Source organism: Chlorocebus sabaeus, chromosome 23 (genome assembly GCF_047675955.1).
Source record: "Chlorocebus sabaeus isolate Y175 chromosome 23, mChlSab1.0.hap1, whole genome shotgun sequence".
NCBI lineage: Eukaryota > Metazoa > Chordata > Mammalia > Primates > Cercopithecidae > Chlorocebus > Chlorocebus sabaeus.
Window position 1 is genome coordinate 1,569,458 of NC_132926.1, and position 16,307 is coordinate 1,585,764.

Below are 16,307 nucleotides of genomic sequence, written 5' to 3' on the forward strand. Positions count from 1 at the left end.
AGCCAGGTGTGGTGGCAGGCGCCTGTAATCTCAGCTACTTGGGAGGCTGAGGTATAATAATCACTTGAACCTGGGTGGAGGTTGCACTGAGCTGAGATCGTGCCACTGCACTCCAGCCTGGGCAACAGAGTAAGATTCTCTGGGGGGTAAAAAAAAGATGTATCTTAGAAACACTTATAAAAGGCTAACATAAACCACATTTTGGCATGCAAGAGTTTAGTTTCAATTAAAATGTTAAGAGACGGAATGTCTTACCCCAAATGTCACCCAAATTAGTTACTATGGTGCTGTATATCTAGCTATTAGTAAGGAGAATATAAGAAACATAATTGCTGCCAGGCGTGGCGGCTCACGTCTGTAATCCCAGCACTTTGGGAGGTCAAGACGGGCGGATCACGAGGTCAGGAGATCGAGACCATCCTGGCTAACACGGTGAAATCCCGTCTCTACTAAAAATACAAAAAACTAGCCGGGCGTGTTGGCGGCACCTGTAGTCCCAGCTACTCAAGAGGCAGAGGCAGGAGAATGGCGTGAACCCGGGAGGCAGAGCTTGCAGTGAGCTGAGATCCGGCCACTGCACTCCAGCCTGGGTGACAGAGCGAGACTCCATCTCAAAAAAAACAAAAACATAATTGTCCCCAAAAGGTGAAAAAGTCAATCAGGAATTTTACAGATTATTTCATCTGACTTCTTATCCTGAAAAATATTAGAATAAGTATCTACAAAGTAAGGATGTGACAGCAATCACGCGGACTTCTAAAGAAGGTAAGAAAAGAATGTCACTGGCTGAGCACAGTGGTTCACGCCTGTAATCCCAGCATGCTGGGAGGCTGACGTGCAAGAATCATTTCAGGCCAGGAGTTCAAGATCAGCCTGGGCATAGTGAGACCCCCATCTCTACAAAAAATACAAGAATTAGCCAGGCATGGTAGTAGGCGCCTGTAGTCCCAGCTACCAGTGAGGCCGAGGTGAGAGGATCATTGGAGCCTGCATGGTTGAAGCTGCAGTGAGCCATCATTATACCACTGCACTCCAGCCTGGGTAACAGAGTGAGACCTTGTCTCAAACAAAAAACAAAGAATATTGCTGTCAATCAATTCAAGATTGCTTCATTGCAGTCTGAACACATAGCCATAGTTTTAAAGACATAATGATGCATCAGAAGACTTGCCAGTAAAATAGAGGTTTGAAAAACTTATCAGTCTCAAGACACACCTTGAAATCAAATGTGTAATTTGTGTAAGGCATCAGGCCACTCTCATAGGCACTCTTTAACTTGAAACCATGAGTGATCCTTCCATTGGTGGTTCCATTCTTCCCGTGACAGCTGAAGTTGGTAAGACTTTCATTATACCTCAACTCCTTAAAGTCTTTGTGATTTGTTTCTACTCCACCCGTGCTCAAATATTCTACAACACCTACAATGAAGACAAATTTTTTTACTGTCAAATACGATATAAACAAAAAGTAATTTTAAAAGATCACGCAATAGTAAAAAGTTTTAAACTATACATATTCCCACATTCCAAAATGTTTCCTTTTACATTTGCCAGGACTTGTCCAAATCTATTTTTACACAGCTGTAATCACAGAATACTGAATAGTTTATACTATGTTTTATGAACATGTATCTTCCCAATTATCATTCTTTAATGCACAATGCAACTGGGCTGGTGGATAATATTTATGGTTACTTATTTTGTAAAACGCAGGTAGTTTCCACTTTTTACAAAGAATTAAAGATAACACCACAATCAACATCTTAGTATGCAGACTTCCTGCTTATGCTCAATTATTTACTTGGTATAAAATCCCAAGATCAGGACTGAATGTGCCATTTTACGATACTGCCAGCTATGGAACAGAATACCACCAGCTAGTTACAGAGCAAGCGTCCACATCCCTAGTCAAGTACTTTCCCAATTTACTAAGCATAGATGGGCTCTGAAAATAAACTTCCATTTGCATTTTATTCACAAATTAGCAAGGCTGGACATTTTCTGACCTGCCTGCTGTTACAATATTGTATTTCTCAATGCTGAAATGGGTCTTGGGTATTAATGTGTGACTAGATTTTCTCTTTACCCCTCAGATACTTTGTAGCTACACAGAAAGTAGAAAGCATGTAGAGAAATTGTCAGAGACTACTACTCAACTGCTTCAGCAGCAGTAATCCCCAGACAACCTGATGAAATAATTACAGATTTTAGATAGCTTTGATTTTCCCTGAAATCGAATTTTTTTTTTTTGAAACGGAGTCTCGCTCTGTCTCCCAGGCTGGAGTGCAGTGGCGTGATCTTGGCTCACTGCAAGCTCCGCCTCCCGGGTTCATGCCATTCTCCTGCCTCAGCCTCCCGAGCAGCTGGGACTACAGGTGCCCGCCACCACGCCTGGCTAATTTTTTGTATTTTTAGTAGAGACGGAAAAGGTTTCACCGCGTTAGCCAGGATGGTCTCGATCTCCTGACCTCGTGATCCGCCCGTCTCGGCCTCCCAAAGTGCTGGGATTACAGGCGTGAGCCACCGCGCCCGGCCTGAAATCGAATTTTAACTCAGTTTCTTTCTTTCTTTTCTTCTTTTTTTTGGAGACACTCTCACTGTCACCCAGGCTGGAGTGCAGTGGGACGATCTTGGCTCACTGCAACTTCTGCCTCCGGGGTTCCAGTCATTCTTGTGCCTCAACCTTCGTGTAGCTGGGATTACAGGCCTGCACCACCACGCCTGCCTAATTTTTGTATTTCCAGCAGAGACGGGGTTTCACCATGTTGGCCAGCCTGGTCTCGAACTGCTGGCCTCAAGTGATTCGCCCACCTCGGCTTCCCAACGTGCTGGGGTTTTCTTTCTTCCTAACGGCTCTATCTATTGTGATGTCAATAATGTGTTTCCCAATGCGCATGTGTGTGTGTTCACACATACACTCAAGTCCAAGGAGAAGTATTCCTGTGTGTACAAATGAGTGGGAACATGAAAAGGAAGAAATAGTTTGTTATTACAAGGGCTATTGTTTATTGCATACTATCTATGGAAAGAGCATTCCAGATCAGGCTTTCTGTATTCTACACTTTAATAATCAAGATCCTTGCTCTTTGTTAAAATCGCTTGACTGATGTGTGTGTAAATAAAGGAGCTCAATTTCTACTTGAGGTGTATTTTTATTTTTTTTTTTTATTTTTTATTTTTTTGAGACTGAGTCTCGCTTTATGGCCCAGGCTGGAGTGCAGTGGCCAGATCTCAGCTCACTGCAAGCTCCGCCTCCCGGGTTTACGCCATTCTCCTGCCTCAGCCTCCCGAGTAGCTGGGACTACAGTTGTCCGCCACCTCGCCCAGCTAGTTTTTTGTATTTTTTAGTAGAGACAGGGTTTCACCATGTTAGCCAGGATGGTCTCGATCTCCTGACCTCGTGATCCACCCGTCTCGGCCTCCCAAAGTGCTGGGATTACAGGCTTGAGCCACTGCGCCCGGCCATTGAGGTGTACTTTTCTAATCAAGTTACAAATACGTGCAAAATTGAGATTCCATAATTTTAACTCAAATTTAAACTATGATTATATTACCAGATGCTGGAATCCCAAAGGGGTTGTCTCAATAACCATAATTATCTCTGACTTGGGGGTAATAAAACGAACTACATACATTCTTTAAAGAGTTATTTCACGTTATTGGTTATGTGTTTATTCAAAATGATTAACATCCTTCTCCTCAAAATGGCCCCTCCACCCCAACGTGACGTTTAAAACCTGCTCATAGCTGCCATTACAAACTGAATTTTTATTTGGACTTAATTTGGAATGACCAGAAACAAAACATTACTAAATCATTTTATGTCAAAAAATATTCTACATAAAATCACATTATTTTCTTACCAGAGTCTGGCAAAGAATTAAGATCTGCACATAACACAAGTGGAATAGTTCCAAATTCTCCCAAAACACTGGATTTGAGGTTGCGAGAGGCTTTATCAATAATGTTCTTCACTTCTGAGAGGAACATCATAGTCTGCACCAACTTCACATCAGAGTACTCAGGGTCCCAATGCATGTGCGCATTGGCCACGAGAATGAGCTGTTTTTCTGTTCCAAGATGTGGCTTTCCAGCTACATTAGATAAAAACGAAACAAAGAAAGAGACAAAACCCACCCATCAGCCCATATATTCTTACAGCGTCTGAAAGCAAATAATCTCTCAGAGTCCCAGAATAGAAAAGACACCTAAAATTTCCACTGGATGACTGAACGTGCCCTACAACAAATCCGAGAAATACACGTCTAAACCTGGGTTGACGCTTCCAGCACAGAGCATTCACTACTTGTCCAAAAACAGCCCTATTTGGGACAGTTTGATTTTTAAAATTCTGTCTCCTTGAAACTTTTGGTCTTAGTTTGGATGTCCTAAATCAAGCCTCACAAAATTACATCTAAACCCGCTTTCTTAGATGTAAGTCCTATTTCCATTTTTTCTGTACTTCACATTAAATATCTGCAGTTCCAACTGTTCCTCAAGGGACACAAGTTTCAGCTCCCAGCATAACGGTCACTTGAAATATACTTTCAATTTGAAGTGGTCCATTTATCCCAAACTCAGGACCTTTAAAATAATTATTTTATTTTATATTTTTCTTTATTTTTTTGAGAAGCAGTCTCACTCTGTCACCCAGGCTGGAGTGCAGTGGGGCAATCTCAGCTCACTGCAACCTCTGCCTCCCAGGTTCAAGCAATTCTCTCCCTCAGCCTCCCGAGTAGCTGGGATTACAGGCACCTACCACCACAGCCAGCTAATAAAATGATTATTTTAAATAGATCAGGAAAAGAAGTCATCTTACAGGATATCCTTGCTGCCAAAAAATTATAAACGTGTATGGAGTTCTTACCCCTGAGCAGTTATTTTAATTTATATTTACTTCAACATTTCTTTTTTATATGAAAAATTCTTAAGCGCAAAAAAAACAAGTTTCTTAATGCTTTTCAAGGCTTCTAATACTTTAACGGGCAATGCTTTCTCATGCTGTTTTGTGGTAGAGAAAAAGAGATACATTTCAGGAAAGACAACTTCTCACTGAGTTTCTTCAGGTGTTAGACAAAACCATGAACACACAATGAAATTTCTGTTTTCTACTCTTTTGAAGATTTCTAGTCAGAGCTAGTCAATTTTACAGGAAGTGAAGGGCACTCACACGGCATTTCAATCGATTCCTTCCGAAGTTCTAGCAGTACTGCAACCCCAATGTTATCTTTTGTCATGACTCTGTTCAGCATAGCTTCAGACCCCTCAGAATTTGCCATGGCTAGCTGATTAAATTCAACAGTGTGTTTCTGAACCAAAGTGAATCTAAAACAAAAACGACACACAACACACACAGAGTTGGGAACACCAAGAGGTTAGCTTTGTGGGATGTAGTTTTCCCAAGCTTCCTTCACAGACACGATGGCACTTAAATCACATGATGGAAAATCCTCCACGGTTAGCACCAAGGTTCCCACATCCATTTAAAGTTGCTCTCAGTCTGTTATTGATACAAATAACAACTTGAAATTCTTTTACAACTGAAGAAAATGTAGTAATCTTCTGTTTAGGTTTTATGTTGGAATATTCTACCTTGTAATTTTTAAACAATTCTTTTCTAAAGTATGGGTGTAAGAATCCCTGTACCGTCCTAGAGGGAATTTTAAGTACCTGGTATTTCAATTAACAATTGGAGTTAAACTCTAGTAAACACCTGAAGAAACAGCAGTACTTTAAGCATGTCTCCAAAACAAGGTTATTTCAGATGATTAAAAACAAACAATCCCCTAGGTCAAACAGTATTATTTTCTTGAGTAATAATATAGTGCCTCATTCTCTCATTTGCCAATTCATTTCCACACCCTTGGCCCCCACCCTGCAAATACTGAGAAAATGTTCTTTTTCAAAAATAAGATGACTTACTTTTCTGTCTTGAAGAATATTGCACAGCCATCAACATGTTTCCTTTCTTGTTCTGACATTGTCCTAGCTCTAGACTTAGGACTGAAGAATCCATTATAGCCACGTTCTTTCAGTTCTACCAGAAAAAAACTGTAATACTGTTCCGTTTCAACCTCCTGAAAAATTGTAAACAGCACAGTCATTTCATAAGAAAAAAATTAGTCTGCATATTAACTTTCATGTACAGTTTGAGAGCTTGAAATAATTTCAAAGGACTCGTCTGAAGATTAAAGAATGTAACATCTTTTCACACCAGGCTTGGTGGCTCATGTCTGTGATCCCAGCACTTTGGGAGGCTGAGGCGGGCGGATCACTTGAGGCCAGGAGTTCCAGAACAAGCCTGGCCAACATGGCGAAAACTCATCTCTGCTAAAAATATAAAAATTAGCCAGGCGTGGTGGTGCATGTCTGTAATCCCAGCTACTAGGGAGGCTGAGAATTACTTGAACCCAGGAGGCGGAGGTTGCAGTGAGCTGAGATCATGCCACTCCACTCCAGCCTGGGGGAGATAGAGCAAGAACCTGTCTCCCCAACCAAAAAAGGAAAAAAAAAAAAAAAAGGGTAACATCTTTTCAACGCTCTTTATCTGAAACCAACTGGAACTACTTGTCATTTTACAGGTACCAGGTGCCAAGGACAATTCATTGTTGTTTAGGAACAATGAATGAAAGACACATACTTCTATGCATGTATATTTCCTTATGTCTTAGAACTGATGTGGAACAAGAATCACAGAGGTCGAAGAACTTTACAAATCATAACTTCAGACCCGTGGGGAGAAAGTAACATGTCCAAGATCATGCAAGTGACTAGGACAGCTGGACTGAGAACCCAAAATGATCGTGTACCAGGTCAGTCCTTTTTACATGGTGCCTTAATTGTTCTAGTAACATGGTCAGCAATGCAAAGTTATAGCTTGACCATGCCAGAACTTCAGTAACTTTGCCATCCAATTCAAAAACAGTGCAGGGACACTGGAGGAAGGAGGAAGGAGGAAGGTGAGTATTTAGCGGTCATGGCAAATGCATAAAACCCAGCTTAGCTCATTTGCTTATTTTGCAACACAGCACTGCAAAGCAAGGCAGGCAGTACTCCCAGGATTCACTAATAACAGCAAAAAGCAGTACTTTAAGAACTACCGAAGCTGAAACTTCAAATGTGTCAGTGTAATGTATTCCTAGTTTGCTCCTTGCTTTATCAATGCTAGGTCGACTCTCTTCTCTCTGACTTACCTGAAGACTTACGATATCAGCATTGCAGCTCAAGATTTCTTGAATAATGGCCTTTTTCCTGTAGTCCCAGTTTAGTGCCCATGATGGACAGTAGCCGTATAACTGCCGGGTCGCATATTTATCACAAAGAACATTATAGCACATGACAGAAAACAAGGCTGTAGGAAAGATAACTTTACTTATTCACACACGTGGCAGAAAAAAAATATATAATTAATTTCAGTAATGGTTTTCACTTAAATGTTAAGTTTGACTGTATTCATTCAATCTATAGTCACTGAAAAGCTACCATATGCCACACATGGGGGATAAATAAAAGACGGATAACACAAGCAGGATAGGATAAGTGAACAAATTAGAATACAATGTACTACCTGCTACAGAGGCAGGCACAGAGGTTTGGAAGTAAAAAGTCTAAGCTTGTGAGCCCTTCGGTCTCTGAGTCTAACATTCCTCATTTTTATACTCCTACCATGCTACCAATTGTTCATGTAAGACGTGGAAACTGGATAGGTAGTCCTTAATAGGCATGCCTCATTTTCTTCTACAGCACAACTATTATTATTTCATGCAAAATGAAAACGGTATCATAGACCAAATTTTGTTACACGTGCCATGAAAACTCCCAAACTATTTTCATAGAATTTAGGTTAAAAGGAGATGAGCAGTCATTAGTTCCACTTTCCTCTTAAGTAAGGGTTTAGCTCTCTTATAACTCGGTAGTGTCAAATCCATTTGGAACATGCTAGGATTTGGAAACTTCTAACAGAGAAAGATTTGGGTGTATTCATTTTAAGTGAATTTCATCAGTACATTACAGAAGGGTTTCTCAACAAGAGTGGCACTACTGACATTTTGGTGAAGTCTGTTGCGGGGGCCTGTGCCATGTACTACAGAATGCTGAGCAGCATCCCTGGCCTCCATCCACTAGATGCCAGCAGCACTTCTCCCCGGTTATGACCATCAAAGTTGTCTCCAGACATTGCCAAATGCCCTCTGGGGGATAAACGGCCCATTTGAAAAGCACTGCTTTATAGTACACTTTCTATATAGCACAATGTAATATACACAGAGGTCATGTGAGCAAGAATTCTTTTTCATTACCTCCCAAACCAAATCAACCTTAAACATTCTATCTTAACGCTACCTGTAATCTAAGCATGCCAACAATACTGTTAGGCTTATAATAGAGACTGAGCACAACAGTTAAAAAATAAAAGACTACCAACCAGTTGGCCTTGTTCTATCTGGTTCTTGTAACATAATCCAAGACCTTGGAGGTGGTTGTTCTGTTGTAACTAGTTGAATAGAAAATACAGAATTAAGCAATATTCTTACATATCTTCCTAATAAAAAGGTTTAAACAAATAACCACTTACTTCTTTTTGCAGTACCTGACAAATTATCAAGCAAATAGTTCAGCAGCCGTCTTGTTCCATCTGGTTCCTGATAAAGGTTCAATATATCCTGGGTAAGGGGATTTCCTGGAAATAATTTTAAAAAAGTAAAATGAAACTAAGCACTAAAATGTTTCAAAATTTTATTATGTACCAAAATTATCAGATCATCTATAACAATGTTATAGTTACTAGTAAGATGTCAAACTACAGAAAATGTTTTTTCAGTTTTTGATATAAGAGTAAAAATGATTCATACTATGTTCTATATACACATTCAAAACATAATATTAATGGGCTGATGTCAATCAGAAATGCTCTAGCAGTGCTCTGTATCTGACCTGCCTTGCCAACATTTTCAATAACACAGACGGTTATAACAAACAAGAGCGAGTAAAACAGAAACAGGGCAGCCAGGTGACTGGGGGAGTGGGTGGGCAGAGGAAACAGTGAAGGGAAGGATGAAAGCCAGCGTAATGCATCAGAGAATCAAAACTCTACGATGTCACAAAGCTAACAAAACATCCTAATGACAAATATACACTTGCACTTAGATCTTTTAAAGTCATACTGAATAAAGCAACAACATGGGGCTGACTTGGCTTAAGAATTAACTCACTAAGGAGCGGAAAAAAAATCCCAGGGCCATGAGCCATCTGTAAATTCAATAACTGCTTTGTACCAAAATGAGAGCAAATACAATGATTTACATATACCTACAAGAGCCTCAAATCCTCTCAGAAGGTTTTCTTATGTACGTGAGAAACAAAAGTACAAATAACAACAGTACAGTGCAGGGTTTCATGGAGCAAAGTTCCTATCCATTCTACACAAGCGTTGTGTATTATTCTGGACGCCACAGCGCCATTTTAAGAAAATCAGACAAATTCTGCAGTTTGAAGAAGGCAGATAAAATGGTCAAAGATCTTAACCATACCAAATGAAGACAAACTAAAGGATATGGTAGATAAGAATGATCACAACCTAAAGGAAGTGTTTTTTCCTATTCTCTCATAAAAGACTGGACTCAAACAGCAGAAGGAAGACTGAGAGATAAGATCTAACAGGAAAGGCCAAGGCAGAATAGAAGAGGTTGGCAAACACTGTTAGCTATTTGAAACGCCCTGTGCTGTGAGGCAGTGGAGTATCCTTCAAAGAAGCTGAGTTGCATGGATGGGAAAAATGGCAAAGTTCATTTACCTTTAAGATCTCTTTCAGTTTTAAGATTCTAGGATTCTAAGAATTATAAAAAGTAAAAATGTGCTGCTCTAAGTGCAAAGTAGGTATTTGCAGGAAGACAATTACAAGAGCACCAATCTCTCACATGTGTGGTTCTTTATACCCATCAGTCTTTTCATGTTTTCACTGAGTCACAATCCTGTGAGATAGGCAGCTACAACCTGAAGCTTATCAGGACCCTTTGTGAAACACATCTTGAGAAAACGAAGTCAACCGAAAACTTCTCAGTATCAGGTAAACAACTCATTCTAACCAGACCTACAGTGACAGTGGTTTTTTTTTTGAGACGGAATCTCGCTCTGTCGCCCAGGCTGGAGTGCAGTGGTGTGATCTCGGCTCACTGCAAGCTCCGCCTCCCGGGTTCACGCCATTCTCCTGCCTCAGCCTCCCGAGTAGCTGGGACCACAGGCGCCCACCACCACGCCCGGCTAATTGTTTTTTTTTTTTTTTTTTGTATTTTTAGTAGAGACGGGGTTTCACCGTGTTAGCCAGGACGGTGTCGACGTTCTGACCTTCTTATCTGCCCGTCTTGGCCTCCCAAAGTGCTGGGATTACAGGCGTGAGCCACCACGCCAGGCCGATGCTGTCTTTATACTACTTTCTAGTGCAAAGAATATTGACAGGTGACTGCTTCTACCTATGTGATCCCCCCTTGTAAGATCTTGCTTTATAAACTAAAAAGCATCTCCAAATACAAAGACCTACTTATGACTCTAATAAACCCACTTGAAGCCCAATGGTGTGGTGGATGTCACCTACATCTGCCTGCTTTTGGGAATTTTTTTTTTTTTTTTTTTTTTTTTTTTTGAGACAGAGTCTCGCTCTACTACCCAGGCTGGAGTGCAGTGGCGCGATCTCGGCTCACTGCAAGCTCCACCTCCAGGGTTCGCGCCGTTCTCCTGCCTCAGCCTCCCAAGTAGCTGGGACTACAGGCGCCGCCACCACGCCCGGCTAATTTTTTGTATTTTTAGTAGAGACGGGGTTTCACCATGTTAGCCAGGATGGTCTCATCTCCTGACCTCGTGATCTGCTCGCCTCGGCCTCCCAAAGTGCTGGGATTACAGGCGTGAACCACTGCGCCCGGCCGGGACTTCTTTTAAATTGAAAATTAATCTGCTCTTCACTACCTGGAAAAAGAAAACAATATACATGAATAACGTCAACAACAATAAAATTCTGGAATTAAAACATTACACTGAGTCCTGAGAAAGAAACAAAAGTAAATGAGAAGTTAGGGTAGATGGAGTAAAAACACTTTTCCCTATTCATCCCGATAGGTACAACTAAAAGCACTGTATATTATGTGTAAAACAAACATAAAACTTTGAAACAAGGAGAGAAGGCAGAATAGCCAGAGACTGCAGGACCTGACGAATGGCACGGGGGTGAGTTCCCGTGTTTACTTTTTGCCTCAGATATTCGAGACATGCAGCTAAGAAGTCAGTAACATGGAAACACCAATGGGTACAGACCCAAAAAAATCCCAACAAAAGCCAAAGGACAAGGGAAGGGCTGCCTAAAAAGACAAAAGTTTTAGAGAAGAACCACTCTACTCAAGCTTAACACTAAGGAAAAAAATGTGGTCCCATCTCTACCCACACCAGCATGAGCAAGTAGAGACAGCCTGGCAGACTTCTAGTGCAAGAGAAAGAAAGGAGGTGATATGGAGCTCCCTCTCCTCCCTCTGAGGTGGTGTCAGAGGAGGCCAAGTAGAGTCAAGACTTTCACCATCTCTCTGCAATAAAGAGGACACGCCAATGCGGTGTCTGTGGAGACCGCATGAAGAGCCAAAACTACCACCTCCACCAGCAGTAACGAGGAGTCCCTACTCCCAGGTGTCAAGGAAAGCTAAGTGGGACCTGAACTTCTACCTTCACTGGCAGGAAGGAGACAATGCCCTGGTTCCCTTGCCACGGCAGTGCTAGGGAAAGAAAACCAAACTAAAGAGTTTAATGAGATCTAGAGTCTCATAATATGAGTGAGTCCAGTTTCAAATGAAAATAGCTAATCACACCAAAACATGAAGATACCAAATGCAAACGATAAACAGCTTCCAACCCTGAGATGACAGAAACAGAATTACCCAACCAAGACAAAGGAATCATGACAAAAATGCTTCAATGAGAAATTACAAACATGCTTCAAATAATAAAAAAAACCAGGAAGACTGAGCAAAGAAAAAGAAGGTTCAGGCAAATAAAACATTTAAAACCAAATGGAAATGTTAGAATTGAAAATAAAATAAATGAAGGCTAAGCATGGTGGCTCATGCCTGTAATCCCAGCACTTTGGAGGCTGAGGCAGGAGGATCACGTGAGGCCAGGAGTTCGAGACCAGCCTTGTTAACACGGCAAAACCTCGTCTCTACAAACCACCAAACCAAACTAGCCACGCATGGTGGCGCGTGCCTGTGGCCCCAGCTGCTTGGGAGGCTGAGGTGGGAGGGCTGCTTGAGCCTGGGAGGTCAAGGCTGCAGTGAGCCAAAGACAGTGCCACTGCACTCCAGCCCAAGACCCGAGCTCCTGCTTGACTGACTGATTGATCAGAACACAGACCAACAACAATAAAAAAGAACAAAGTCTCTGGGACTTGCGGGACTATAACAAAGGATCTAACATTCATGTCATCAGAGGCTTGGATGCTGAGGACACGAAGGACAGGGCTGAAAAAGTACTCAAAGAAATAATGGCTGAAGATTCTCACAATATGGCAATAAATATAAACCAACAGATTCAAGAAGCACAGTGAACCCCTAAACAGGAAAAACCCAAAGGAATCCACAACAAGACACATCATAATTAAACTTCTGAAAACTAAAGACAAAGAAAAAACATCTTGAAAGCAGCCGGAGAAAAATAACACCTTACCTGCAGGAGAAAAACAAATCTGAATGACAACAGATTTCTCATCATAAGTCATGGAGACCAGAAGGAAGTAGCAAAATATTTTTCAAGTGTTGAAAGAACTGTCAAACCCAGAATCTTATATCCAGTGAAAATATCCTTCAGGAATGAAGGGGAAATAAAGACAATCTCAGATCACAAAAAAACTAAGAATCTGTTGCCAGCAGATCTACCCAAAGGGAACCACTAAAAAAATTTCTCTAAATACAAAGGAAATGATAAAAGAAGGACTTTGGAACATTAGGAAAGAAAACAATATAGGTAAACAAAAAAATATGGGCAAATACGAGATTTCCTTAGGTTTTCTAAGTCATGTTTGACAGTTTAAAAAATTGTGGCCCAACACGGTGGCTCAAACCTGTAATCCCAGCACTTTGGGAGGCCAAGCTGGGTGGATCATGAGGTCAGGAGTTCGAGACCAGCCTGACCAACATGGTGAAACCTCGTCTCTATTAAAATTGAAAAATCAGCTAGGTATGGTGGCACGTGCCTGTAATTCCAGTTACTCGGGAGGCTGAGGCAGAAGAATAGTCTGAACCCGGGAGGCAGAGGTTGCAGTGAGCTGAGATCGTGCCACTGCACTCCAGCATAGGTGACAGAGCGAGACTCCGTCTCAAAAAAACAAAAAATCATAAAACTAATGTGATTCTAAATTTATGTAAAGAAAATATTCTGAACTGTTATCAATGGCAGTGAATGAAAGTGAATAAAAGGATGTAAAGAGAGTTAAGGTTTGATACTTCCCTTGAACAGGTAAAATAACAGCCACTTAGACCGTGGTAAGTTATACATATAGTGTGATACCTAGAGGAACCATGAAACATCTATACAAATAGACACACTCAAAAACACTACAGAAGAATCAAAATGGAATCTAAAAACTGTTTAAGTAACCCACAGGCAGGCAGAAGCAAAGAGAAAAAGACAAAAGATGAAGAAACAGAAAGCAAAAAAATAAAATGGCAGACTTACACCCTAACTTAACTAACTTTAAATGTAAATGGTCTAAATATACCAATTAAAAGACTGGTAGAATGGATTTAAAAATATGACCCAACTATATACTGTCCACAGAAACTCACTTCAAATGTAATAAGAGAGGCAGGAAAGGAATGGTAAGAGATATATAATATAATGCAAAAGTTGATCAAAGGAAAGCAGGAGTGGTTATATTAGTACCAGATAAAGTGGACTTCAGAGGAAATAAAACTGCCAGAGACAGAAGATCACATTATGTAATAACAAAGGGTCAATCCCGTAAGATGACACAGCAATTCTATGTGTGCTTCCAAACAACAGAAGTGCAAAATCTTCTATGCAAGAACTGACAGAACTGAAAGGAAAACAGAGTCTACAATTACAGTTGGAGACTTGAACACCTCTCTCTCCACAACTGACAGAACATGACAAAAACCCCACTACCATCGACCTAAAAGACATTCAGTTAATATATAGGAGCTAATAGATATTTATAGAACATTCCATCCAAAAACAGAAAACACATTCTTTTCCAGTACTCAAGAAACATATGCCAGGATGGACCATATCCTAGGCCATCAAACAAACTTCAACAAGTTAAAAAGAACTGAAATCATACAGAATGTTCAATTTCTGAACACAATGAAATCATATCAAAAATCAATAACCGAGCTGGGAGTAAAGTGCTTGTAGTCCCACCTACTTCAGAGGCTGAGGTGGGGGGGATTGCTTGGGCCTCAAGAGTCGGAAGCCAACCTGGGTAACACAGCCAGACCTCGTCCCAAAATAATAAATAAACAAATAAAATATACTGAGCTAGTGAAAACGAAAATACAAATATCAAAATTTGTTGCTGGACATAGCTTCTAAAGCAGGGTTGGGAGGAAAATGCATAAAGACAAAAGTCTAAATAAAGACAGAAGTCTCAATTCAATAATCTAAGCTATCGCCTCAAGAAGCTAGGGGAAAAAAAAAAAAAAAAGAGCAAATGCAAGAAGGAAGGAAATACTAAAGAGCAGAACTCAATGAAATAAAAGTCTCCATATTGTTTTTATCTAAAAAGCAATAGCAGTTTTTTTTTTTTTAAAGTTGCTTCTGCCGAAGGAGGGCGCGCCTTCCTGGGCCACGCTAGAAAGCACCAGCTACCAGGCCGGCTTTAGGTCACACTGTGAGGAGCAGGGGGCCCAGCCTGGCCAGCCCCAACCGCCCAAGGTCTCACTCTCCACAGGGCCCTCCTCCCATGGCATGGATCCTGCACCAGGCTCTCCACTCATCACACCTCCAGTTATCCAGGTCATTGCCATCTCCCTCTCCTCCCATGCGTCTGTCTTGGCCTCTGAGACTAAAGAACACTTCTTTTCTCCTCTCTGTGGACCATGTCCTGATAAAAGTGCCAGGTCACTAGACCCCAGAAGCCTGGAGTGTGTTCCCTGTGGCCACACACAGCTGCACCGTTGTGACGCTCAGTCTGAGAGCCAGTTCCTTCCTGGGGCTTCAGAACTGGTTCTGCAGATGTTGGCGGAAGGATGGACACTTAGATCAATGAAACAGAATAAAAAATCCAGAAACAGATTCACACAGATATGCTCAACTGATTTTTGCCAAAGGTGCAAAACAATTCAGTGGAGGTAAGATCATCTTTCAATAACGCTGCTGGAGCAACTGGACATCCACAGGCCACACACGCACACAAAAAGAACCTTGAGCTACTCCTCACATCTTTTAACTCAACCTTAAGTCAAAATGGATCATAGACTTAAATGAAAAACGTAAGACCACAAAGCTTTTAAAAGAAAACCTAAGGGAAAAATCTTTGGGACTTAGAGCTATTCAAAGAGTTCTTAGACTCAAAACAAAAATCAGGATCCATAGAAGAAAAAACTGATAAACTGGGCTTCATTAAAATTAAAAACTTTTGCTGTGCAATGACCTTGTAAAAAGCTACATACTGAGAGAAATATGTGCAAACCACATATTCCACCAATGACTAATATCTCGAATATATAAAGGACTCCCAGTAAAAAAGCAAACAATCTAATTAGAACATGGGACAATGACAAGAAGAAATGTCACCGAAGAAAAACATTACAGATGACAAATAAGCACCTGTAAAGATGCTGAATATCTTTAGTCATTGGGGAAATGTAAATCAAAACCATGAGATGACTACACACCTACCAGAAAGGCTAACACAAAAATAGTGACACCACCAAATGCTGGTGAGGATGCAGAGAAAGTGAATCACTCGTGCACTGCTGGTTAGAATGTAAAACAGTACTGACACTACAGAAAACCATTTAGCAATCTCTTAAAAAATGAAATATACAACCCTCAAATGACCCAGCCACTGCCCTCCGGGACATTTCCCCTAGAGAACTGAGTAACTCACACAATAACCTGCACACTGAATGTTCCCAGCAGCTCTTATTTGTAACAGCTCCAAATAAGAAGTCATTCAGATTTCCTTCAGCAGGTAAATGGTTAAACTAACCACGAGGCATTTCTATCATAGAATACTACTCTCTTCTATGTAAAGGAACAAATTGTCAATACATGCAACCAGGACAAATATCCAAATAATTAACCTGAGTGGAAAAG

General features: G+C 40.9%; 1 protein-coding gene across 4 annotated transcripts in view; it reads right to left on the reverse strand.

Annotated features, from left to right (window-relative positions):
* Positions 1 to 16,307, reverse strand: part of CNOT6 (CCR4-NOT transcription complex subunit 6) — an 85,296-nt gene that overhangs the window by 4,806 nt on the left and 64,183 nt on the right. For 3 of the 4 annotated variants that reach the window (XM_008015549.3, XM_008015550.3, XM_073010417.1), the window contains 7 exons: positions 8,572 to 8,676; positions 8,422 to 8,490; positions 7,193 to 7,350; positions 5,922 to 6,076; positions 5,170 to 5,324; positions 3,863 to 4,093; positions 1,216 to 1,418 (listed from right to left, as the gene is read on the reverse strand). In XM_008015549.3, coding sequence (XP_008013740.1) covers positions 1,216 to 1,418; positions 3,863 to 4,093; positions 5,170 to 5,324; positions 5,922 to 6,076; positions 7,193 to 7,350; positions 8,422 to 8,490; positions 8,572 to 8,676 — 1,076 coding nt within the window. The remainder of the gene's footprint in view (positions 1 to 1,215; positions 1,419 to 3,862; positions 4,094 to 5,169; positions 5,325 to 5,921; positions 6,077 to 7,192; positions 7,351 to 8,421; positions 8,491 to 8,571; positions 8,677 to 16,307) is intronic. The other variant, XM_008015551.3, reaches the window with a different exon arrangement.